This window comes from Capra hircus, chromosome 21, assembly GCF_001704415.2.
Source record: "Capra hircus breed San Clemente chromosome 21, ASM170441v1, whole genome shotgun sequence".
Lineage (NCBI taxonomy): Eukaryota > Metazoa > Chordata > Mammalia > Artiodactyla > Bovidae > Capra > Capra hircus.
In genome coordinates this window covers 23,653,803-23,681,224 of record NC_030828.1, presented here as the reverse complement: position 1 = coordinate 23,681,224, position 27,422 = coordinate 23,653,803, and the positions used below count along the sequence as shown (strand labels likewise).

At 41.3% G+C, this 27,422-nt stretch overlaps 1 protein-coding gene across 4 annotated transcripts in view; it reads left to right on the top strand.

Annotated features, from left to right (window-relative positions):
• The window catches only part of ADAMTSL3 (ADAMTS like 3), a 371,527-nt gene that overhangs the window by 249,915 nt on the left and 94,190 nt on the right, over positions 1 to 27,422 (top strand). For all 4 annotated transcript variants that reach the window (XM_018066193.1, XM_018066194.1, XM_018066196.1 and 1 more), the window contains exons 17-19: positions 8,179 to 8,308; positions 16,410 to 16,602; positions 16,696 to 16,875. In XM_018066193.1, coding sequence (XP_017921682.1) covers positions 8,179 to 8,308; positions 16,410 to 16,602; positions 16,696 to 16,875 — 503 coding nt within the window. The remainder of the gene's footprint in view (positions 1 to 8,178; positions 8,309 to 16,409; positions 16,603 to 16,695; positions 16,876 to 27,422) is intronic.

Sequence of the window (27,422 nt, the reverse complement as noted above, 5' to 3'; positions counted from 1 at the left end):
TTTGGCTAACCCCATATTTAACTAAGGATTTTGCATTTAGATATGAATGATACTGATGCAAGTTGGTAGCCTCCACTGAGCATGGTGGAGTACAAGGATGCCTTCCTGCAAATGGGAAAGGGGTCTGAAAGCTGAATTGGCCCACCATGGGCTCATTTGGGCATACTCCCCATGGAGATGTGTTTCCGACATGATACATTAGCAGTCACCATTTTGTCCTCTTCAAATCCCTTCAAATCTTAACAGGCCTTGAGCTGGAGTTTCTTTCAGCTACTCTAGATATAATTGATCACTTCCTCTCAGGCTCCACTGATGTTTATGATGCCCTTCATGAGGCCAAATGGCTTTTAACAATCCTTAATTTTTACCAGCTGTCTCCTCAACTGGCCCCTAAAAAGAACTCACCTATTTGGAGTACTATAAAACTTGCATTTTAACACCAAAATGGCATTCCTCTAGGTCCATACAATATAATGCTTCTCCTTTTTTTCATTACCTGGGAGTATATAGTAGTATTTATTCTATCATACTGGTTAATCAGCAGAGAGGAAAACATAACTAACTATCCTTTTCAGTATGGCCCTAGGCTTGCATCTGTCATGTAAACTATCTGTCATGTAACACTATGTAAGTAGATCTGCTCTTTTCTTTTATAGATTTTTGTCATCAGGTTTATACTAGTTTTTTTTTTAATGAATTGGAGTTTTCCTTACATTTCTTTTTTTAAATTTTATTATTATTATTATTACTTTACAATATTGTATTGGTTTTGCCACACATCAACATGAATCCGCCACGGGTGTACACATGTTCTCAATCCCGAACCCCCCTCCCACCTCCCCCCCTACACCATCCCTCCAGGTCATCCCAGTGCACCAGCCCCAAGCATCCTGCACCCTGCATCCAACCTAGACTGGCAATTCGTTTCTTATATGATATTATACATGTTTCAATGCCATTCTCCCAAATCATCCCACCCTATCCCTCTCCCACAGAGTCCAAAAGACTGTTCTATACATCTGTGTCTCTTTTGCTGTCTCACATACAGGGTTATCATTACCATCTTTCTAAATTCCATATATATGTGTTAGTATACTGTATTGGTGTTTTTCTTTCTGGCTTACTTCACTCTGTATAATCAGCTCCAGTTTCATCCACCTCATTAGAACTGATTCAAATGTATTCTTTTTAATGGCTGAGTAATACTCCATTGTGTATATGTACCACAGCTTTCTTATCCATTCATCTGCTGATGGACATCTAGGTTGCATACATTTCAATAATCTTAAATAGTTCCTATCATAGATGACATCTCTTTAAAAAGTCTGGAAGAATTTGTTTCTACAACTGTATAAATTCAGTTCTTATTTTTCCCTTTAGGGACAGGATTGGGAGGGGAATTGTTGCAGGATCTGTAAGATCATTTTCAAGTCCCCTCTGCACTTACTGTCATATACAAACTCTTAATTTTAAAGTGATTTAGGTCATACATGAATGGTCTAGTGGTTTTCCCTACTTTCTTCAATTTAAATCTGAATTTGGCAATAAGGAGTTCATGATCTGAGCCACAGTCAGTTCCCCATCTTGTTTTTGCTGACTGTATAGAGCTTCTCCATCTTTGGCTGCAAAGAATATAACCAGTCTGATTTTGGTGTTGGCCATCTGGTGATATCTATGTGTAGAGTCTTCTCTTGTGTTGTTGGAAGACAGTGTTTGCTATGACCAGTGCGTTCTCTTTGCAAAACTCTTATTAGCCTTTGCCCTGCTTCATTCTGTACTCCAAGGCCAAATTTGCCTATTACTCCAGGTATTTCTTGACTTCCTACTTTTGCATTCCAGTCCCCTATAATGAAAAGGACATCGTTTTGGGGAGTTAGTTCTAAAAGGTCTTATAGGTCTTCATAGAACCAATCAACTTCAGCTTCTTCAGCATTACTGGTCGGGGCATAGACTTGGATTACCATGATATTGAATGATTTGCCTTGGAAATGAACAGAGATCATTCTGTCATTTTTGAGATTGCATCCAAGTACTGCATTTCGGAATCTTCTGTTGACTATGATGGCTATTCCATTCCTTCTAAGGGATTCTTGTCCACAGTAGTAGATATAATGGTCATCTGAGTTAAATTCACCCATTCCAGTCCATTTTAGTTCGCTGCTTCCTAAAATGTCGATGTACACTCTTGCCATCTCTTGTTTGCCTTCATTCATGGACCTAACATTCCAGGTTCCTATGCAATATTGCTCTTTACAGCATCAGACCTTGCTTCCATCACCAGTCACACCCGCAACTGGGTGTTGTTTTTGCTTTGACTCCGTCTCTTCATTCTTTCTGGAGTTATTTCTCCACTGATCTCTAATAGCATATTGGGCACCTACTGGCCTGGGGAGTTTATCTTTCAGTGTCCTATCTTTTTGCCTTTTCATACTGTTCATGGGGTTCTCAAGGTAAATATACTGAAGTGGTTTGCCATTCCCTTCTCCAATGGACCACATTTTGTCAGAACTCTCCACCAAGACCTGTCTGTCTTGGATGGCCCTACATGGCATGGCTTAGTTTCATTGAGTTAGACAAGATTATGTTCCATGTGATTAGATTGGTTTTCTCTGATTGTGGTTTCAGTCTGTCTATCCTCTGATTCCCTCTCTCAGCACCTACTGTTGTACTGGGGTTTCTCTTACTTTGGATGTGGGGTATCTCTTCACGGCTGCTCCAGCAAAGTGTAGCCACTGCTCCTTACCTTGCACATGGGGTATCTCCTCAGGGCCACCGCTACTGACCTTGAATGTAGAGTATCTCCTCTCAGCCACTTGCCTCTCCAGCGCTGTGAGCCACATACAGTGTAAGTAAGAAATAGATTTAAGGGACTAGATCTGATAGAGTGCCTGATGAACTATGGACAGAGGTTCGTGACATTGTACAGGAGACAGAGATCTAGACCATCCCAAAGAAAAAGAAATGCAAAACAGCAAAAAGGCTGTCTGAGGAGGCCTTACGAATAGTTGTGAAAAGAAGAGAAATGAAAAGCAAAGGAGAAAAAGAAAGAGATACCCATTTGAATGCAGAATTCCAAAGAATGGCAAGGAGAGATAAGAAAGCCTTCCTCAGTGATCAGTGCAAAGAAATAGAGGAAAACAACAGAATGGGAAAGACTAGAGATCTCTTTAAGAAAATTACAGATACCAAGGGAATATTTCATGCAAAGATGGGCTCAATAAGGGACAGAAATGGTATGGACCTAACAGAAGCAGAAGATATTAAAAAGAGATGGCAAGAATACACAGAACTGTACAAAAAAGATCTTAACGACCCAGATAATTAGGATGGTCTGATCATTCACCTAGAGCCAGACATCCTGGAATGTGAAGTCAAGTGGGCCTTAGGAAGCATCACTACAAATAAAACTAGTAAAAGTGATGGAATTCCAGTTGAGCTATTTCAAATCCTGAAAGATGATGCTGTGAAAGTGCTACACTCAATATGTCAGCAAATTTGGAAAACTCAGCAGTGGCCACAGAATTGGAAAAGGTCAGTTTTCATTCCAATCCCTAAGAAAGACAATGCCAAAGAATGCTCAACCTACTGCACAGTTGCACTCATCTCACATGCTAGTAAAGTAATGCTGAAAATTCTCCAAGCCAGGGTGCAGCAATACGTGAACTGTGAACTTCCAGATGTTCAAGCTGGTTTTAGAAAAGGCAGAGGAACCAGTGATCAAATTGCCAGTATCTGCTGGATCATCAAAAAAGCAAGAGAGTTCCAGAAAAACATCTATTTCTGCTTTATTGACTATGCCAAATCCTTTGACTGTGTGGATCACAATAAACTGTTGAAAATTCTGAAAGAGATGGGAATACCAGACTACCTGATCTGCCGCTTGAGAAATCTGTATGCAGGTCAGGAAGCAACAGTTAGAACTGGACATGGAACAACAGACTGGTTCCAAACAGGGAAAGAAGTACATCAAGGCTGTATATTGTCACCCTGCCTATTTAACTTATATGCAGAGTATGTCATGAGAAATGCTGGGCGGGATGAGGTACAGCTGGAATCAGCATTGCTGGGAGAAATATCAATAACCTCAGATATGCAGATGACACCACCCTTATGGCAGAAAGTGAAGAAGATCTAAAGAGCCTCTTGATGAAAGTGAAAAAGGAGAGTGAAAAAGCTGGCTTAAACCTCAACGTTCAGATAACTAAGATCATGTCATCTGGTCCCATCACTTCATGGGAAATAGGTGGGGAAACAGTGGAAACAGTTGTTGACTTTATTTTGGGGGGCTCCAAAATCACTGCAGATGGTGATTGCAGCCATGAAGTTAAAAGACGCTTACTCCTTAGAAGGAAAGTTATGACCTACCTAGACAATGCATTAAAAAGCAGAGACATTACTTTGCCAACAAAGTTTCATCTCATCAAGGCTCTGGTTTTTCCAGTAGTCATGTATGGATGTGAGGGTTGGACTATAAAGAAAGCCGAGTGCCAAAGAATTGATGCTTTTGAAATGTGGTGTTGGAGAAGGCTCTTGAGAGTCCCTTGGACTGCAAGGAGATCCAACCAGTCCATTCTAAAGGAGATCAGTCCTGAATATTCATTGGAAGGACTGATGTTAAAGCTGAGACTCCAATACTTTGGCCACCTGATGTGAAGATCTGATTTATTTGAAAAGACCCTGATTCTGGGAAAGGTTGAAGGCAGAAGGAGAAGGGGACGACAGAAGATGAGATGGTTGGATGGCATCACTGACTCAATGAATATGAGTTTGAGCAGACTCTGGGAATTGGTGAATGACCAGGAGGCCTGGAATGCTGTGGTCCATGGGGTCATGAAGAGTTGGACATGACTGAATGACTGAACTGAACTGAACTGAATTTTAAAGTGAGTTTCATAATTTAGATTTTCTTGGGAAAAGTCATCCATGTCATGATAATATTAATAGCATCATCAAGTATTGTTCATCTAATATCCAGTTGCTTTAAGCCCTCCTCTGCTCCTTTTTCTTGTCAAATAATATGTACCAATTACTGTTTTTAAGCTAGGAGTTTTTTGTGTGTTTTCTCAGTCACTCAGTCATGTCTGATTCTTTGTGGCCCCATGGACTGCAGCCCACCAGTCTTCTCTGTCCATGGGGTTCTCCAGGGAGGAATACTGGAGCAGGTTTCCCTTTCCTTCTCCAGGTGCACTTTCCCACCCAGGGGTGAACCCACCTCTCTTGCACCTCCTGCATTGGCAGATGGATTCTTTACCACTAGCGCCACTTATCGGGAATGATTATTTTTAAATTCTGATGTTCTGATTGGGGGGTTTAATTATTTATTTTTCATTTATTGATGAACTCTATTATGGTCAAGGAATATTGCCTATATAATTTCTAGGTTATGGAATTTAATACAGTTTTCTTTATAGACTTATGTAGGATCAATTTTTGTTAATGTTCCTCTGCTTAAAAAAGCATATTGCATCTATTTCTGAGAGCCAAGGCCATTTGGTTATTATATCAACATAATTTTCTTATTCAAATCATTTTCCAACTTTTAAAAAGTAATTTATTATATTAAGTACTGGGTAACACCTTAAAGGTTCTGACTGTAGATTTTTTTGTTGTTGTTGCTCTGAGTATTTCTTACTCTGTGTGTGTGTGTGTGTGTGTGTGTGTGTGTGATATGTTCCTTGGCATGTTGAATTAGTCAAGAGTTATTTGCAAGAAACCCAACTTGAACTAACCTTAAACCAACAAAAGAGAATGTATTAGCTCATTTATTGGCTCTGCTTCCCCTCTTAGCGTCTGTGTTTTTACCCTTTAATTATGAATTCATTTCTTGATGTAGGCTTTAGATATTTTTTGCCAAAAAATAAAATAACCCTTGTATTATGACATTGCAGAAGTCAACTGTGAAGTGAAGAATGTTGCCTCGTGCTACCAAAGGATTTATTAGAGAAATTGAATTGAAATTTCAACACTTGATTTATCTTATATCTTCTAAATGCATATTTGTGATTACTGTCCAAATTTTGCTAAAAATGAGATGAAGTAAACTTATCTTTATAACTTTTTTCTTTTGAGGATAAAGGTTTGCTCAAACCTCTTGAAGTGGAAAGTGTTGAAGTCATGTCATAGGTTCAGTGTGAGGGATGGGAGATAGTCTCATGGCCATCTTTGGAAAATACATTCCACCTCAATAAGTATCCTAAGTCTCTCATTAAACTTTTATATTCTTTTGAGTAAACTTGGTTTAATTTGTCACAACTATTGTGAAATTACATAAAAATGGTTAAAATGAGGTAACTTTGGTGCTTTCAGATCCACCCACTCATGTTCCAAAATAGTCTCCAAGTGTATTTTGTAAATAATTCTGGTTATAAATTAGAATATATGTGAAAGATAACTGCATTTTTCTCAGATTAAAAAGAAATGAAACTTGCTAGAAAATGAACATCTGTGTCCCTGTAAAATCACTGAGTTCAACATTTGTAGGGAGGAACCTGAGTTATAATGTTGTAGCAGTGTCTCTTCATGTTTCAGGTTAGTATTTATTTTTAAAAAATTCATTGGAAGATGCATGGAGATTTAAGACTGCATCCTACTATGCCCAGGAGCATAAGATTACAACTGAAGAAAGCAAAGAAAATTTAAGGAAAAGAACTCAACATCTCGAATATACATTTTACATATACTTTTGGTCCATACTGTACTCTGCGAAATATTGTAAAATGGTTGAATCGAAACATGGCATTTGGAAAAAGAACCACAATGTGGAACACGCATTCTTGCATGAAACTGAATACATTTGCATATTTCAAATAGCATAGTTGGTTGCTATTACAATTTTTATTTGATTTTTTCCGTCAAAATTTGATTTATATTTTGCTCAGTTCTGATTTCCCAATAATCTTTTTTTTTTTAATTTGTCTCAACAAACAAAATAATGGTTGAGACTGGGCCTTGGAGTCAGACAGACCTGTCTAGCCTCAAAGGAAAAATGTGCCTGTGAAAGTTTGTATTTGAACAGGGAAGCTGGTTGGCTGTATTGCATTTTGGAACCCTTTGGGTACAAAAGGGCTTCCCAGGTGGCATTAGTGGTAAAGAATCTGCCTGCTAATACAGGAGATGTAGGAGATAAGGGTTCGATCCCTGGGTCAGTAAGATCCCTTGGAGGAGGAAATGGCAACTCACTTCAGTATTCTTGCCTGGGAAATCCTGTGGACAGAGGAGCCTGGCAGGTTACAGTCCATGGAATCACAGAATCAGACACGACTGAGCACAAACTGAAATTCTGTCCCCATTTAACACTTACTCACCCCCATCTTGCCCCTGGCATCTACCAAAGTACCCTCTGACTCTATGAATTTGACCCTGCTATAAGTTAACCTTAAAAGTGCATCCCAATATACATTTGTTGTTCAGTCGCTCCGTCATGTCCGACTCTCTGCAACCCCATGGACTGCAGCACACCAGGCTTCCCTGTCCTTCACCATCTCCTGGAGCTTGCTCAAACTCATGTCCATTGAGTCAGTGATGCCATCCAACCATCTTGTCCTCTGTTGTCTCCTGCTCCTGCCTTCAGTCTTTCCCAGCATCAGGGTCTTTTCTAATGAGTTGGCTCTTCATATCAGGTGGCCAAAGTATTGGAGCTTCAGCTTCAACATCAGTCCTTCCAATGAATGTTCAGGGTTGATTTCCTCTAGGACTGACTGGTTTGATCTCCTTTCAGTCCAATATACATTAGGTGCGGACAAATACTGTTTGATTCCACTCATGTGAGAAAGTGTTATTCTTTAGGAGCTGATATGAAATTCCTCTTAGGGAAATTATTGTAAATGTTTGGAAGGAGCATGCAGATGATTCATTTGCAGGAACTCCTGGCCTTGAGTGTGTTTGAAACGTAGATCAGTGTGGCTGTGGATGGGGTCTCAGGGGTGGTCCTTGATGTCTCAAAATGACTATTTGGGAGTTTACAAAGCAACTGAGGAAATAATAGAGCCTGGGAGACTTTGGGAAAGGCACAGTCATTTGCTCCATGTGGACCCTGAAATGCATCCTGCAGGCAAGCAATACAGTCAAAAGGGCAGTGGCTTAAGAATGAGGGGTCAAAGACCCTGTTTTCTTTTTTCCCCACAATGAGTCATTCTAAGTCATTTGCGTATTTTTTTTTTTTCTCTTTCCAACCTCCAGGCCATCAAGAAGCCATTGCAGTGTGCTTACACCTGCAGACCCAGCAGACAGTCAATGACACCTTGTGTGATATGGTCCACCGCCCTCCGGCGATGAGCCAGGCTTGTAACACAGAGCCCTGCCCACCCAGGTACGTGCGGTCTTCTGCTCCCCGCAGAGAATCATGCATGTGTATTGAGGCTGAGGGGGGAGTCACCCATGGAGATCAGAATTCTCCCTTCTCTGTTCAAGCTATGTGCCAGCCAGATTCTCACTAAGATACAGAATACTGTCAGGTTAAGCAGGAATCCCCTTTACCCGGCCTTTTGCGTCATACATGAGTGAACGTGAACTGGCTGCTGCTGGCAACACCATGAGCTCAGCAGTTTTGTTGTCTCATGTCTGTCCCTTCAGGGGTACTTCTTTGCCTGAAGCCACATCAGGGAACACAGGCTCTGAGGTCAAGTTAGCACAGGTACACAGAAGGTGCTCAGTCCATATTTGTGGACTAACTGAGTGATCTCCTACTTGTTACCTAGAAATCACACCTGTGTGTTCTCACCCTTCCCACTGACCTGCCAGAGAGCTCAGATTGTGGGGTGTACTGTTAAGAGTCCCCAAAGAGTGGGCAATGTTGGCTTATTTTTGGTCTCCTTGGCCTGAAAGGTTGACCTTAAAAATTAATCTGCTTCCTTTCTTAAGTCCTTATAAGATGCTGGGGATTTTTATCAGAAGGAAGCATAGATTTTCCTCATGTTTCTCTGTCCCTGGCTATTGTTAGCTCCAGAGGATTATAACTCAGCATCACTAGTTTCTCACAAGACATTCCAAAATCCAGCCCCCAGTTTTTTCTCTTCTCTATCCCTTACCTGTATAATCTTGACCCCTCTTCTATGATATATTTAAAGCCAAAATTGAAAGCTCATTCCCAGTCACCTCCTCTCTTCCTCATTGCCAGATTCTCTTTCTGCCTCTTAGTAATTATATCACCCATTTAATTAGGTACCTGCATTCACTAAAGGTAAGTTTAATTATGTCTGGGATCATAAGCAATTGAGGACATTTATTATGTCTGTTACATCCAGGACTAAAGATAGATTTTTATGGTTATTCAGGAAATAATTTGTGCTTCTGGAAGTCTCTTGATCTTTCTGATTTTGATTCCATGAGATGTGTTGGCTGTGAGGAAGAAAGTCCTGTCTTGGTGGTCTCAGGGTGCTGGTGGTGAGGATCCAGTGAGTGAGGGCATCCTGGAGATCCATGTTTCTCTGTCCTGCAGTTGGGTCCTTTCTTTGTGGGTCTTGGTCTCTAACCTGCTCAGTCTTGGAGGAGGCCAGCTTCATCCTTAGGGAGACCACATCTACAGGGAACCAGGCATAGCATTTTATATCCATTACTATATTTCTGACTTAGATTGTCAGCTAAGGAAATAAGGGAAACTCCTTCTTTAAATATATATATATATATATATATATATATATCTTTATTTGGTTGTGTAGGGTCTTTGTTGGGGCACATGGGATCTTTCACTGTGGCACATGGACTCTTTAGTTGTGGTGCAAGGCCCCAGTGGTTGCTGTGTGAGCTTAGTTGCTTGAGGCATGTGGAATCTTAGTTCTCTGACCAGGGATCAAACCTGCATCCCCTGCATTGCAAGGAGGATTCTTAACCACTGGACCACTAGGGAAATCCCCAGGGAACTTCTTGACTTACGTTAGAGCCATCTTGCTGTACTCAACTGAGACAAGGCAGTAAAGACCTACACAGTTACTTTGGTGAGCAAGGCCCAGAAACAGCATAGGGAAATCTTCCCTAGCCCTCCCACTTCCACCCCCAGGTCTACTGAATTCCAGAGTCATCTGCACCAGAATACTAGTAGAAAATGGCAGAAGACACAACACAGTAGGAGTATTAGAAGGTTTGATCTAACTGGGAGTCAGGATGCTCACTTTATCAGCAAGTCTATCCAGAGCGCTCCAAGAACATCAAGTATATGGGAGGTGATGCTGAGATTCTGTCCATTTGGAACATCCCCTTTATCTCAGGGGAAATAGCACTCATGTTAAGAATTGAAAACCTTCAGAATCCAAATTACTCATCTTAGGTTTCTCAGTTTTGTCTTAATCTAATATCAGAAGCAATGATTTAGATATTTTTGGAGAAGCTAGTGTCTGTTCTTCTCCCCCCACCCCCACCACATCCCTCGGGTGAGGCTCTGTGAGATGGAAACTACCTGTCTGACCAGGGTGAAGGACAAGGAGAAATTCAGGAGGTGAGAAGCATAGTTTAATATCTCAACCTGTTGTCCCAAGAAATTGGAATCATGCTGTACAAGGTTTTTAATCTGGTTCCTTCAACTTGAGTCTTCGCATGGGGTAGGAGGAAGAGTTAAACAAACATAAATAAATATATCACTTAAATTATAATACATGCTATAAAGAAACAGAAAAAGTCTCAAGAACAAGAGTTGCGTAAGGACCTAATGTAGATTGGTTTGGACTGAGGATTGGGTGCAGGCATTCAGAGGAGGCCTCCCTGAGGGTTCTATATAAGCTGATATGTAAAAGAGGAGTGAAAATTGGCCAGAGGAAGCATAGAGGAAGGAGTGTTCTAGGCAGAAGGAACACTATATACAGAGGTCCCAAGGAAAGGAAGAAGTTGGTGTGTTCAAGAAACTAGACAGAAAGGAAGCCCGGAGATGAGAGACCAGACCAGAGACAAGACCAGACATAGTAGGACCATTGCAGGCGTTTGGACTTGATCCTGAGAGTTGTTGGGAAGCCATTGGAGCATTTGATAAATCAAATTTACATTTAGGGACTTCCCTGGTGGTCCAATGATTAAGACTCTGAGCTGCCAATGCAGGGGATATGTGTTTGATCCCTGGTTGGGGAACCAAGATTCCCAATATGCTGCACTGCATGGCCAAAAAAAAAAAAAAAAAAAATGTACACTTAAAAGAGACTGCTCAAACCCTGAGATGGGGAGAACAAAGGTAGAGATATTGAAATCAATTATAAATTTTTAATTAATTACCTTAACCGAAATAGCTAGCCTGCCATAATTCATCTGAGTGTCGCCCATTTAAAGCCCACCTGCATGTGAATCTGAAAGTATCCTTGGATTGAGTCCAAATTAGATATATCCCTGACCATTTATCATAAAATTTGAGTCCTGCCTCTAGTGTTTCCTGCTCTGATCCATATGTCCACCTACGACTGTGAAACTGTATTCTAAATTGGAGAATGGCCATGTGAACTCCCACAGAAAACCCTCCAGTGACTTCCTTTTCCCTGTGGAAAAGCCGCAGTCTTTACTTTGCCATATGTATGAGTTCCCTTGGGCTTCCATAACAAAGTTCTATAAGCTGAGTGGCTTAAACAACAGAAGTTCACTGTCTCACATATGGGGAGTCTAGAAACCCTTAATCAAGGTTGGTTCCTTCTGACAGCTCTGAGGGAAAACCTGTTCTGTGCGCCTCTCCTAACTTCTGGTAGCTTGAGCGTCCTTAGCTTGTGGATGGGAGAAGGCAATGACAACCCACTCTGGTACTCTTGCCTGGAAAATCCCATGGACATGGACGGAGGAGCCTGGTAGGCTACAGTCCCTGGGGTCACGAAGAGTTGGATGTGACTGAGCAACTTCACTCTCACTTTTCACTTTCACGCACTGGAGAAGGAAATGGCAACCCACTCCAGTGTCCTTGCCTGGAGAATCCCAGGGACGGAGGAGCCTGGCTGGCTGCCACCTATGGGGTCGCACAGAGTCGGACATGACTGATGTGACTTAGCAGCAGCAGCAGCAGCTTGTGGATGGCATTCCCTGTGTGTTTTCTTTTTATAATATTTAGTTATTTATTTGGCTGTACCAGTTCTTAGTTGTGGCATGTGGGATCTAGTTCCTTGACCAGGGATGGAACCCAGGCCCTCTGCGTTGGGAGTGTGGAGTCTTAGCCAAACTCCTGGACCACTAGGGAAATCCCCTGTGTGTTTTCGTAGCATCTTCCTTCTGTAGGTCTCTGCAATGAAATTTCCCCTTTTATAAGGTCACTGCTTCTATATAATTAGAGCCTCAGCCTAAGTCTATCATCTGCAAAGATGCTATTTCCAAATAAGTTCACATTTATGAGTTTTCATGGTTAGGACTTCAGCTTCATTTTGAAGAAAGCAGTTCAACCCTTGAGAGCAGTAAAGTCCTTGGTGACCCTGGTTTTAGGTTCTTGAACCACATTCCCTGTCATCACTTCTCTCACCTTATCACAGCCCATGTGCACGTGCACACACACACACACATGCTCACACACACACACTCAGAGGAACCTGAACTTGCCCAGCAGCCACACTGAATTATTCACTTTGACCCATGCTCCTGCTCATTCATGCCTCTGGGTCTTGGCCCTCTGCCTGGAGCCCTTATCCATGAAATGAGCTGGTACTCTCCCATAAAAGTGATCAGCGACTCTCTGCTCCCTGATATATGAAGTCAACAGTGTGAGATGGGATCCTAATCTTGGATACATGATAGGGATGTGTCTTAACAGTGCAGAGAGAAGTGGGAATGGATATGGAGCATGGTGTAGAGGCCAGTTCTGCCTCAATCAGGACACTTCAGACATGTCCCTTGGCTCTTAGGGCCCAGTTTCTTCATCTGAATGTTGATGAAAGGTGTTAGAATTTATCATCACCAAGGTCCTTTTCAGCTCTAGTCTTTCATTGTTGAGCCATGCTTCAGGTTGCGTTTCTCACTCACATCTGCAGTACTCTGCCTAGTATTTTTGCAATTATCCTCATGTCTACTCATCAGTCCTTTGAAAAGCTCAGGGTTTGTTTTAGTTATAAGACTACCAGCCTCTGCTTGACCTGCCTAGGAGGCCAAGGCAGGGCTGAGCTTGGTTTGCAGTGCCATCCTTCCTTTGCTCACCAAATTGGGGCAAGATCTGACTTCAGATCTAGAAACTGTCCCTTTATGCTACTGAAGGGAGCATGCTGGTTTATTCATGCACTAGCCCACGAGCAGGTTCCTCATCACTCAGCCTTGGCCAGGGATCTTGCACATAATCTGCCTCAGCAGTCTTGCCCACAGAGCTTTCAAGCTGGGAATAATACAGCACACAATATATCTTGGCCCCTTTGCAAAATTAAGGGTCTGTTTTTATGTGAAGAGAAATACTATTCCTCATTTCAAAGTTGCAAGTTTAATAAAGTTTTTGAAGGTTGAGAGTTATTTTGGAAAAAACCCAGCAGAGACAAAGGGTTGATGCCAAAATAAAGGTAAGTTTACAAAAATGTTTTAGGTTCTAGAAACCAGTGGTGTAGGAATAACAGGAACAGGGTGTTGCACAATACTTTCCATACAAATATTTACTGACTCCAAGGGCAATAGCAGTAAAATATCACCCCAGGGTGAAACTTACCAGTGAGATTGGGTTGGACAGTCAGTAGATCTTTATTTACCCAGAGGCAAATGTGTTTGATGTATTAGCCTGAACTCTCCAAGGTGGGGCGTTGTATGTTTATATGCTCTTCTGGGGTTACTCCCTTTGGTCTGTCCTTTAACTGCTGAGTGTCTGCTATTTATGGAGTTTGCTTTTTCCAGGAGAGAGAAATGGACAGGGTTACATAATGGTTCCACTAGTCCAAGAAGAGCCTTCTTCTTCTGTGACAGAACTCAACATGGCTAGACAGGGAGGTGGGGAGACAAAAGCCAAGAGTAAAATGTTTCTGTATCAACTTGTTACCCAGGTCTTGAATTAAAACAAAAAATGCTGTGTTCATTGTCTCTTAATAAGAAATTTTTACCTGTTTCTTGAATAAGAATGGTTCCCCTTCCAGTCCCTTATGTCACCAATCAATTCTAGTAGTTATATACTTTCTTGAAAGACTGACCATCCCAAAGTGGCTCCTAATAAATTACATAGTTAAGCTGAGTTGTTTTAATAGTGCAACAAAAGCCTTCTAATTTTTAGCTGTGTGGTCTGATTGTCGTCAGAGTATCTACTATTGGTGATTTTCCTCACCCCTAAAGCTACTGGAACTTTATATATTAGTAGCCTAATTAATAGGTTAGCGAATATACTTCCAATTCAGATCATGTTTTAATTTCACATTCTGCTCCAAATACAGATCAGTGATAGCTACAGTATAAAAAAGGGAAACATCACACCCAGGAAACGGTGAAAATAACTACATAGCCTGGGAAAGGAATAGAAGAGGGAAGTGGTGAGTGGAACTGGACCTATGGTTCTTCTGGTCTTTAGCCCCACAACATTTGGGGTCAGTGAGAGTTCAGATCCTCTGGGTAACAGAGACTGAGCATCTTTCTTTTAATTCATGGAAAAGGACCCATATTCTTCTTTGTGAAGAAAAGCTGCTGCTGACCACAACCAGAAGCCTTTGTTTAGCTGAAGCTCCTCACCTGTGAAGATAAAGGACAGACACAATAGAGCCCTGGGAGCAGCTCCAGGCCTGGCTTACCTGTTGGCTCAGTGGTTGGGGTGTCAATGTCTTCATAGTGCTTCTATGCCACATTATCCACATGGACCTGGTTCTAGCCTGGGTACCCCAGAGGGCTCGGTGGAAGCAAACCAAACTGTAGACGGAAAGGGTTAAGAGACAGAGAAAAGGATTAAAGGAGGTGGAGGGAGAGAAAACTCCTTCCTGTTGAGCCTGCAAAATAGCATTCCAAAGCATATGAAAACAATCTAATGCTAATGAAGATAGTTCACAGATTCGCCAAATGAAAGATGAATTCATTACAGAAGAAATTAAAATATAAGAACAATTTGGAAAATAATATAAGTATTCTTGGAATCTTTGGAGTTTGGAGAAGGATACAAATGTTCAGTTCACAGTGTGTGTTGCTGTGGTTGTTCAGTCACTAAGTCGTGTCTGACTCTTTGCACTCCCATAGACTGCAGCACACCAGGCTCCCTTGTCCTTCACTATCTCTTGGAGATTGCTCAAATTCATGTCCATTGAGTTGGTGATACTATCTAACCATTTCATCCTCTGTCACCCTCTTCTTTGCCTTCAATCTTTCCCAGCATCAGGGTCTTTTCCAATGAGTAGACTCTTCACATCAAGTGATCAAAGTATTGGAGCCTCAGCTTCAACATCAGTCCTTCCAAATGAATGTTCATACTGTGTATTATTTTAATCCTTTGATTAATATGCTTGTTACTTAGAATTTCTGTTTCTCTCTTTTTAAAATTAAGAATATATAATCACAGATTATAATCAAATGTTTTCTTTACATTTTAATCCTCTTTTTTACCTTGGAACATTTTAAGTAACATAAGAATTCATTTGTTTCTTAGAAACTTTTAGGAACTTAATCACAAAATTAGCACAATCTAGTCCTTTTCTTCAAAAGAACTTTTTGTAGTTGCCTAATACCTTATCTATTTCATCAAAATTTTCAAATATATTATTAAATTCTCTATATTCTTGTTAAAGTTTGTCTTTTTGATAAGCCAGGAGCTTAGAAAAATATTTTACAGCTGGGGTAAGATTCATGGTTACTAATAATTAAATATCTACAAGCTTTAAAATAATCATTATATACAATTTTTCACCCATCAGATGGGCAGAGCCTTTTTCAAATGATACGGTCCAGCGGTCATATGGCTGTAGAAGCCAGGCTCTCTCTACTTCTGGCGAAAGTGTGACTTGAGAGAATCATTTTTGAAGGCAACTTGGAAATATATACCCAAAGCAACTGCCCTGGTTTTTCATTTTTGCAGATGTTTCATGAGAAAACCTGATTTTTCCGAGATTTTATTGGAAAGGAATCACATTATGTATATATATGTGCTGTAAATCCAATCCTAACATAAAAGAATTTTCTTAGGGATATTCCAAATAATGAATCCAGGTGCCCTAAAAATTTCCTGAAGTGTGCTTTTAAGCATTTAAAATTTCTTTTGACACCTTGTATAAATCATCCTTGCTTTGGGGCTCTATTCAAAACAAAACCAAGATTTTATTAATGATGTATGGTGGTAGGCTAGGATGGAGAGAAATCTGCTTTTCTTTCACTCCAGACTTTCCTAGACAGGTGAAATCTTTAAGCACTTTTCTGACATGTCTTGCCTTTAAACATTGTATTTCTGCACTCTAATTGCATTTACTGATGCTGTGGATATGGAGGGTGGAGGCTGGAAGTCCAGAGAGCAGCATGCAGTTGTCCATGCTCTGGATGTCCCACTGAGTCCACTGAACAGTGAATTTTGCCTACTTGTTGTTTTGGTACAGGTGGCACATGGGCTCTTGGGGACCCTGCTCAGCTACCTGTGGTGTTGGCATCCAGACTCGAGAAGTGTACTGCCTGCACCCTGGGGAGTCCCCCTCCCCACCTGAGGAATGCAGAGATGAGAAACCCCATGCCTTACAAGCATGCAACCAGTTTGACTGCCCTCCTAGCTGGCATATTGAAGAGTGGCAGCAGGTATGGCTGCCAGGCTTATGATCGTAAGAACCCTGTGTTTCACTAAACCGAAGAGGGCTGAGCCCGTGGACTCACTTCCTTGTGTCCTCCCAGTGTTCCAGGACCTGCGGAGGGGGAACGCAGAATCGCAGGGTCACCTGTCGGCAGCTCTTAACGGATGGCAGCTTCTTGAATCTCTCCGAGGAACTGTGCCAAGGACCCAAGGCCTCATCCCGTAAGTCCTGTGCCAGGACAGACTGTCCTCCACACTGGACTGTGGGAGACTGGTCCAAGGTAAGGGCCATCCCAACTTTACAGCCCCTTCTTTTCTGCTCCTCCTCCCTTTCAGCCTTTCGGTATGTCTTCCCTCAGATGAGAGCTGGGGCTCCTTTGATGTGAGTGGAATGTCCAGGACGCAGAATTTCAGGACACATTTACTCTCTGGGTTGTGTGAGTGCCCTGCTCCAGACCCACCCATAATGATTCATTTTCAGTGTTTACTCAATATTACTTAATCTGTAGTCATCATATTTCTCCTACACCAAATCCCATGACTTCTGTCTTTTGAGAGAACCAAAGTCATTGTATCCCAGGATTAACTCAAAATCAGTTTCATTCTTCTCTGCCTTATGTCTCCTTATATAGAATTTTATTAAACCCTGTCATTTCAACTTTCTGAAAATGTTTCATGCCTTTACTTCCTCTGTATTCCGTTGATGCCACTGCTGAATTGACTGTTTATCCTCTCTAGCTCACATTAATTGCAATAAGCAGAATTCCAAACTAACATTTTAGTGCATATTTAGGACTTAATATCGGAGAAGGCAATGGCACCCCACTCCAGTACTCTTGCCTGGAAAATCCCATGGACGGAGGAGCCTGGTAGGCTGCAGTCCATGGGGTCGCTAAGAGTCAGGCACGACAGAGCGACTTCACTTTCGCTTTTCACTTTCATGCATTGGAGAAGGAAATGGCAACCCACTCCAGTGTTCTTGCCTGGAGAATCCCAGGGAGGGGGGAGCCTGGTGGGCTGCCGTCTCTGGGGTCGCACAGAGTTGGGCACAACTGAAGCGACTTAGCAGCAGCAGTAACAGGAGGACTTAGTATAGTCTAGTAGCAATACCCATTTTTCAAGAGGGAGAAATTAAACCCAAATAGCTAAAATAGGCTGTGAAGTAGGAATAGAATCCTTGCCTTTTGGCTTTATTGCAAGGGTTCTCTTTTATGTATTACACTGCCCACCTTATTCCTTGCCTCTGTACCATCTTCCCCCTCTCCAAACTATCTTAACACCTCATAGTATTCCCACCACTCCGTCTATCAAGTCAACTCCTAAAGGTCTTGTTGCCTGAAAAATCAACTTTCAATTCCTTGTGGGGCTTTCCTTGAACGGATGGGACTCACATCCCAGCCCCCTTTCTTGTTATTCCAGATCTTCCAGTCTTGCTTATTCTTTTTAAAATTTTTATTGGAGTATAGTTGCTTTACAATGTTGTATTGATTTCTGCTACACCGCGATGTGAATCAGCCATACGTGTACACATATCCCCTCTGTTTTTTTGGTTTTCCTTCCCATGTAGGTCACCACGGAGCACTGAGTAGAGTTCCCTATGCTATGCAGTAAGTTCTCATTAGTTGTCTGTTTTATACATGTGTGTATATGCCAACCCCAACCTCACAGGGATCTCTTTGGAAGCTGGAATCTTGGAAGAGATGATGATCTCAAGTCCCACACAGACCTAAGGAATCAGAATCTGCATTTGAATGAGACTCCCCAGGTGCTGTCATGCACAGTACCCTTTGGGAAGCATTTCCTCACCTACCCCTTCTCCTTGGGAGAGTTCTTGAACCCTTCAGTGTGTCCACAGTAGGGATTGTTCTGGGCAGTAATGTCTTTGGGCACATGCTGCCCTAACCCAAGAGGAAGAGGCAGAAAAAAGGAAAGACGAGGTATGGCAGTGGTGGCGTGGAAAGCAGGTCCCTGTATCTGGATGTGCCCTCCTCATCTCTTCTTTTCTCCAAGAAAGCAGAGGCCTTCACAGTTGCATCTTGTTTATTGGAACAAACTCTTCCCACAGGCCTTTTAGAAAGGAGAGACAGGGGGTGACACCCTCACTGTCCTCTACTGTTCCTTCTCTCTGTGAATGATGGAATTCGCAGTCGCTGGTTGTCTTTCACCAAATAAACATCCATCACTCTATTGACTTAGACTTGCTTTGTGTCTTTGCTCTTGTTGATACCCTCAAACCCCAGGCCCAGCTCTGAGCTTCCCTCCTCTTTGAAGTCTTCTAGTCTCTAAAATCATACAGCATTTCTCAGCTCTAACTCATAATGACCCAGCTTTTTTTTTTTATTGCATTTTATTGGGAAGCTACTTCCTGAGCACCCATATGGTGTTCTCATCTGGCTGATAGTGGCCTTGCAGTCAGTGGCCATGAGATCGCTGACAGGTCCTTGGGCCCTGCAGACCTCTGAGCAGGTAAACATTCTTCCTCAAGTGTCTTTGCAAAGACAGGAGATATGTTAAAGTGTGTTGGAGTCGTGATCTGTAGAAAAAGTCAGGCTAGCTAACAGGACAGGAAAAATCATTCACTGGGAGGGATTTTGTTGGGAGGAAGAAAAGGAGACAAAGGAGGTTATCCACGTGAGCTGGGTTGGACCAGAGGCAGCTCAGTTTCCTAGGCAGCCATCATGAGGCAAGAGCAACCTTGTGCACACTCCAAGAGGTCAGCCCAAGCCCAATCAAGACATCTGCCTGCACCCAGCCAAGGCCACATCTCCAGGAAACCTGTATCTGGAGGAGGAGCAGGTGTGCCCATGTCACAGCTGGGCAGAGCTGGTGTTCAGACTTGGGTCCAGTCAGGCACATGTGTTGCCCTGCAGTTTGTATTTTCCTGTATGGTTCAGCTTTTCTGTTGATATTTAATATTTTCTCTCATTTCTGAGTTACCTTGTTTCAGCAGAGATCCTGATGCCAAATTGCCACCCTCCCTAAAGCTTTCTGCCAGACTCATCCCTCTGCCATGGGATGGCTCATTCCGGGCAGCCATCCATTTCATGGTTCTGGATGTGTCCCTTCCCTGTTGGAACCAGCCACTACCCCTGGTCCCAGAAAGACCAAAAAGCCACGCCAGAATTTCCACTTTTCATCACGCCAAGCCTCTCAGGCTGCAGCTGTAATTCACTCACTCTGTTCATGGCATGTTTGGGCTTTGTTCATTCATTGTATCATTCCTTTTCCCTGATTTCCTTAGATCTGAACCAAGTTTTATGTGGAAAGGAGCCTCAACTCTTATGCTGCTTTTGTAGCTATAAGAAAGGAACACTGACTCTTCTATGGGGCAGTCATTCCACAAGTTGTCTTGTGGCCCCTCCCGCTGCCTGAAATCCTACTCTTTGTTCTCTGTGCTTCGATGGAGCATTTGGCCATTTCATCCACTTTCATCATTCTCCTTCAGGATATTCCTTGGTGTTTTTAATTTTTCTTAATTACCTGACCGCATGTTTTGCATTGGTGTGTTTTCTTCCAAATCTTCAAAAAGCTCAGTGTTTGACCCTTTGATTTTTATCACTACATTTACCCTCCAGAGATGACTCTGTGATGTGACTTCTTCTCTGACTTCTACAGGTGATTTTCTGTTTCTGGGCACAGTTTCTGATTTTCTCTTTGATACCTTATCCTTAGCTCTTCAAGTAGGATAGATCCTCAAGCAAAGGGACACCCTCATCCCATCCAGCTTCCCCCACCTACTTCCTGTCTCTGTCCATGCAGCACTATCTTTTCAACACCTGTGATCATCTCTCAGTTCACCTCCTGTGTTCAACTACCTATACCTGCCAACTCTTTCAATTCTTGAAATCTGTCCATCTGCTAAATAAAAAGGAAGTGGTCTCTATGCATGAAACATTTTACAAAGTACAGCTCACGATATGCCCAGGATACATGAATTTCCAAACATGGCTTTCCAGTTTTCAATAGATGTTTTCTTTATGACTTATGAAAGGAGTACTCCAACACGTGTTAGAGCCAGTTCATACTGGCTTTTGAGAACTAATTGTGATCTCACGCTACCGTGTAGTCAGTGATATTCCAATAACAGTTTGACATCAGCCATGATGGGAGTATTTACACCACAGAAATTGGCCAGTGTTATAAGCAAGGCCCTTTTCTCCATGAACCCTGTTGTAAAATATGTACTAGCACACAATTGCATGAAAGTGTTTTCCAGACACACACACACACACACACAAGTAAGTGTACTATCTTATCAATAAGACAGTTTCAGCTTACTGATAAGCAGGTATGTAGGATGGAAATGCCCTTATTTGTGGACTTAAATAAAGACACTTGTAGAAGCTTCTTCTGATTTGAATATGCCTGTTACCACAGCCCTGCATCCTCACAGTCATTTACTGAGCACTGCTATGATTGATTGTGGGCTTCCCTGATAGCTCAGTTGGTAAAGAGTCAGACACGACTGAGCAACTTTCATGATTGAATGCCCCAGGTACCAGGAATCTGAGACAACCAAGAATATAGGCTTCAAAGACAGACGGATGAAAAAGATATGTAAGACGAATAAAGATATCCCATCTACCGAACTATGTGAAAATCTGAGTCTCCCTGGGTCCCAGGAAAGTGTTGTAGAAGATGTAGATTAAGAGTTGGATGTTAAATGATGAGTGCCAGATGTGTGGAAATGAGACAGCAGAGTGTCCTAAGCAGAGACAACAGTATATACACAGGTATAGGCTGTGAGCTTATCAATCTTATGTGGCTTAAGATAGAATGCATTAAAGAAATGGGGGAAGGTGAGAGGTGAAGGAGAGGTGGCAGCCAGATTGTGAAGGACTTTGGATTTATCCCTAACAGTCACTGAGGGCATTGTAGGAGGTGTCTGAATGGAGAAATAAAAGGCAGAGTTTTTAGACAATAGTTCTGAACAATGTGTTAGAAGAAGAAGGAACCTAGAGTTTGAGGGACCTTGTCTGATGAAAATGGAAATAAAAAGAATGAGAGATAATGAGCAGTTGGGATCAATAAACATGGGTGGTTTTGAGTGAGATTTAGCAGAACTAAACTGGCAAATTTGCTAATTGAATTGATAAAAATGAGCAAAAAAAAAAAAAAGGAGTGTCCTAGATTTCTATCTTGAGTAATTAATGGACAAAGATGATACTAACAATTAGAGAAGGAAATACATGCTTGGAAGGTGACTTGAAAGGGACAGAAAATGAGTTGATTTTTTAAATGGGTGTAGTTTGAAGATCTATAAAGGTATCAATAAAGAATTGTAGCTCATGCAAGATCTACAGTAAAGCTATAGTATTGGGAATCATCAGCATTTAAGTGGTAACTGAAAATGGAAAAATGAATGCCTTGGTATCAAAGAATATATTGTTAATAGCAGTTCCTTTAAAAATGCTTAGGAGGCTTCCAGTGAAGAAAAATCATGATAGCAGCATCAGTTCAGTTTGGTTCAGTTCAGTCGCTCAGTCGTGTCCCACTCTTTGCGGCCCCATGAATCGCAGCACGCCAGGCCTCCCTATCCATCACCAACTCCTGGAGTTCACTCAGACTCATGTCCATTGAGTCAGTGATGCCATCTAGCCATCTCATCCTCTGTCGTCCCCTTCTTCTCCTGCCCCCAATCCCTCCCAGCATCAGAGTCTTTTCCAATGAGTCAACTCTTAACATGAGGTGGCCAAAGTAGTGGAGCTTCAGCTTTAGCATCATTCCTTCCAAAGAAATCCCAGGGCTGATCTCCTTCAGAATGGACTGGTTGGATCTCCTTGCAGTCCAAGGGACTCTCAAGAATCTTCTCCAACACCACAGTTCAAAACCATCAATTCTTCGGCACTCAGCCTTCTTCACAGTCCAACTCTCACAGCCATACATGACCACAGGAAAAACCATAGCCTTGACTAGACAGACCTTAGTTGGCAAAGTAATATCTCTGCTTTTGAATATACTATCTAGGTTGGTCATAACTTTCCTTCCAAGGAGTAAGCGTCTTTTAATTTCATGGCTGCAGTCACCATCTGCAGTGATTTTGGAGCCCCAAAAAATAAAGTCTGACACTGTTTCCACTTTTTCCCCATCTATTTCCCATGAAGTGATGGGACCGGATGCCATGATCTTCGTTTTCTGAATGTTGAGCTTTAGGCCAACTTTTTCACTCTCCACTTTCACTTTCATCAAGAGACTTTTTAGTTTCTCTTCACTTTCTGCCATAAGGGTGGTGTCATCTGCATATCTGAGGTTATTGATATTTCTCCCAGCAATCTGATTCCAGCTTGTGTTTCTTCTAGTCCAGCATTTCTCATGATGTACTCTGCATATAAGTTAAATAAGCAGGGTGACAATATACAGCCTTGACGGACTCCTTTTCCTATTTGGAACCAGTCTGTTGTTCCATGTCCAGTTCTAACTGCTGCTTCCTGACCTGCATACAGATTTCTCAAGAGGTAAGTCAGGTGGTCTGGTATTCCCATCTCTCTCAGAATTTTCCACAGTTTATTGTGATCCAAGCAGTCAAAGGCTTTGGCATAGTCAATAAAGCAGAAATAGATGTCTTTCTGGAACTCTCTTGCTTTTTCCATGATCCAGCGGATGTTGGCAATTTGATCTCTGGTTCCTCTGCCTTTTCTAAAACCAGCTTGAACATCAGGAAGTTCGCGGTTCACATATTGCTGAAGCCTGGCTTGGAGAATTTTGAGCATTACTTTACTAGCATGTGAGATGAGTGCAATTGTGCAGTAGTTTGAGCATTCTTTGGCATTGCCTTTCTTTGGAATTGGAATGAAAACTGACCTTTTCCAGTCTTTTGGCCACTGCTGAGTTTTCCAAATGTGCTGGCATGTTGAGTGCAGCACTTCACAGCATCATCTTTCAGGATTCGAAATAGCTCAACTGGAATTCCATCACCTCCACTAGCTTTGTTCATAGTGATACTTCCTAAGGCCACTTGACATTCCAGGATGTCTGGTTCTAGGTGAGTGATCACACCATCGTGATTATCTGGGTCATGAAGATCCTTTTTGTACAGTTCTTCTGTGTATTCTTGCCACCTCTTCTTAATATCTTCTGCTTCTGTTAGGTCCATACCATTTCTGTCCTTTATCGAGCCCATCTTTGCATGAAATGTTCCCTTGGTATCTCTAATTTTCTTGAGGAGATCTCTAGTCTTTCCCATTCTGTTGTTTTCCTCTATTTCTTTGCACTGATCGCTGAAGAAGGCTTTCTTATCTCTTCCTGCTATTCTCTGGAACTCTGCATTCAGATGCTTATATCTTTCCTTTTCTCCTTTGCTTTTCACCTCTCTTCTTTTCACAGCTATTTGTAAGGCCTCCCCAGACAGCCATTTTGCTTTTTTGCATTTCTTTTCCATGAGGATGGTCTTGATCCCTGTCTCCTGTACAATGTCATGAACCTCATTCCATAGTTCATCAGGCACTCTGTCTATCAGATCTAGGCCCTTAAATCTATTTCTCACTTCCACTGTATAATCATAAGGGATTTGATTTAGGTCATACCTGAATGGTCTAGTGGTTTTCCCTACTTTCTTCAATTTGAGTCTGAATTTGGCAATAAGGAGTTCATGATCTGAGCCACAGTCAGCTCCCGGTCTTGTTTTTGTTGACTGTATAGAGCTTCTCCATCTTTGGCTGCAAAGAATATAATCAGTCTGATTTCGGTGTTGACCATCTGGTGATGTCCATGTGTAGAGTCTTCTCTTTTGTTGTTGGAAGAGAGTGTTTGCTATGACCAGTGCATTTTCTTGGCAAAACTCTATTAGTCTTTGCCCTGCTTCATTCTGCATTCCAAGGCCAAATTTGCCTGTTACTCCAGGTGTTTCTTGACTTCCTACTTTTGCATTCCAGTCCCCTATAATGAAAAGGACATCTTTTTGTGGTGTTAGTTCTAAAAGGTCTTGTAGGTCTTCATAAAACCGTTCAGCTTCAGCTTCTTCAGCATTACTGGTTGGGGCATAGACTTGGATAACTGTGATATTGAATGGTTTGCCTTGGAGATGAAAAGAAATCATTCTGTCGTTTTTGAGATTGCATCCAAGTACTGCATTTCAGACTCTTTTGTTGACCAAGATGAGTACTCCATTTCTTCTGAGGGATTCCTGCCCACAGTAGTAGATAGCAGCATAGTTGTTTTATATTCCAAAATCTCTCACTAAAACAAAACAAAACAAAACAAAACAGAAAACAGGGCAATTGAAATTGCCAAAAGAAAGAAAAAGATAACAGATAGTAACTCTAATGGAAGTGATATAAGGGGTGGGGTGGGGCGGGGGGCGGCAAATCATATGTAATAGCAATTATAGCAGTTAGAGGTTTTTGTTTTTTTTTTTTAATAGAGAAGAAACAAGGATAAGACCCATGGAACAGAGAAATATCACCATAATAAAGTAGTCCTATTCCAGAATAGAAGAACCTTTAACATGTCAATCTCAGATAATCAGTGAAACTAAGAGAAGACTCAAGGCTCCTGTGTGTGGTTTAGAGCAAGAAAAATCATGCAAACTCATTCAGGGCCTTAAGAAGATTGGAGAGCACTGGAGGAATTTGCATCCTTAAGACTGTAGATTTGTGCAACAAAACCTGCCAGAATGTTAAGCCAAGCTGAAAAGGAACAAAGGGGTAAAGGAAAGATGTTCAGTTCCTTCAGCTCCTTGGGAGTAAAAGAGTCTAGAAGAGCCAATTTCAAAACTGTGGCCAAACCCTTGAATACTTCATTTCAGCACCAGAGGAGGGAGTCCTTTACAGTGAAATAACTCCCTTGAACACCCCCTTACACTATTTCAAAAGTACAGAGAAAAATCTGTTTCATTTAAACAAGACCAACTGCAAACCCCATAGAAGGATACCCCAAGAAAGAAGTATCAATAACGTAGCAACATAATGAAAATTTGACTTTGAGGTGGATGAAAAGACAACTTACTATTATACAATCAGCTAAAAGAAGCTAAGACATCTATAGGAACAAATAAAAAGTAGAAAAATTCTGAAATGAGCTGAATAAATAACAGGGGGATGTGAAAAATTAGCTGACGAGGTTCAGGAAAGAACTAGAAAACTAAGGGGGAAAAAGTCAGAAACATAGACTAAACTAGAAGGAACACAAGAATGACCAGATGCAGAAAGTGTAATAAGAGAAACAAAAGAAAGGAGAGAATTGAAAATAACTGAAGAAAAACAAAAAGGATTTAAGCAAAAATGATGGCTGTAAAAAACAGAGAAAGAAAATCATGTATCTATTATTAGAGTCCTGAGAAAAGAAAACCAAAACAACAGAACAAAACTATAAACAGAAAATTCAAATCACTATATTGAAAGAGCATACCACATACATGGAAAAATCAACCCAGAATGGCCCATATCAAGACATACTCTACTAAAACCACTGGACTTTAAAGGTAAAGAATAATGTGTAAGTGTATCTCAACAAAAGGACAAAGTCACTTATTAGGGAAAGGAAATCAGGTTAGCATCACACTTCTCAACAATGCCACATCACAGTAGAAAACAGTGGAGCAATATATTTAGAAAAAGAAAATGTGAGCCAAGGATTTTATATCCTGCCCAACAGACCTTCTAATTTGAAGGTCACAGACAAATAGTTACAAAGTTGCATGTGCTCTTCCAGAGGAATCTACCATATTTCTTTTGAATGATCACAACGCTTTGGCATAAAGTTGCTGTTTTGTAACTTATAATTAATGCCACTGATTCTGTCATCTCCACTCTCTCCACTGTGGACATGTGCAAGTGGCATGCTAACCTTGAACTTAGCGGACACAAGACCATGTAAGATCTCTATTCAGAAAAGGGGTTTGCAGCTGATCCTCCCATTCATAGTGGGGATAAAAAGTCAAATATTGATCATTAGAAATGGCTTGTGAATGGTGACTGGCAATTATTTAACTACTGTCTTTATATTATTGGAAAACTCCTAGATGATGATTTGACTTGTTTAAAAAAAAATACAGCAAATCCCCTACATACAAACCTTCAAGTTGCAAACTTTAAAAGATGAGAATGTGTATTTGCATGTCTAATCATGTAAGTTAGTTCATGGGTCTGATGTACATTGTCACATACATGCCTCCTCTACAACTGGTTGTGCTTGTGTGTAGAGTCCTGTACAGCCCTGTGTAGAATACAGTTGTGCAGTGTCTTTATTTCAAGCCCAGGATGTCTGGAAGCAAGCATAAAAAGCAGCAGTGATGTAGGTGGTACTACTGAACTTTTTCAAGGTACTGTACTGTAAGATTAAAAATGTTTATTTTTTTAATGTATTATTTGTGTGAAAAGTATTATAGACCGATTGCTATTGCAGACAGTACTGTATAGCTGATTGTGTTAGCTGGGTACCTACGGTAACCTTGTTAGACTTAGGAACAAATTGGACTTGCGAATGCGCTGTTGGAACTGAACCCTTTCCTATGTAAGGAATTTAATGTACATCATAAGTTGCTAAATGGTAATTTTTATCTTGTTCAAAAGCTTACAAAAAGCTTCCCTTGGCACTGAAAACATATTAATAATTAGGGCTTTCTGTTGAAGAGAACAATAAAAGCACTTAAAAAATTCCATTCCCCTTTTTTGAAACCCAACAAAAAAACCCACAAAGATAATGAAAGAGAGAGAACACTCTGTCTTCAATGAACAATGAAACAGCCACAAGCCCAAACTATAAATTATGAAACACACCTGCCAAAGACCATAAAATGTGAACCAAAATGAAAGAGAGAAGGCTGAGGGCTGACAAATATTTCTTCGGGCACGAGCAGGAGGTAGATTTCCCAAGGAGTAAATGTGAGAGT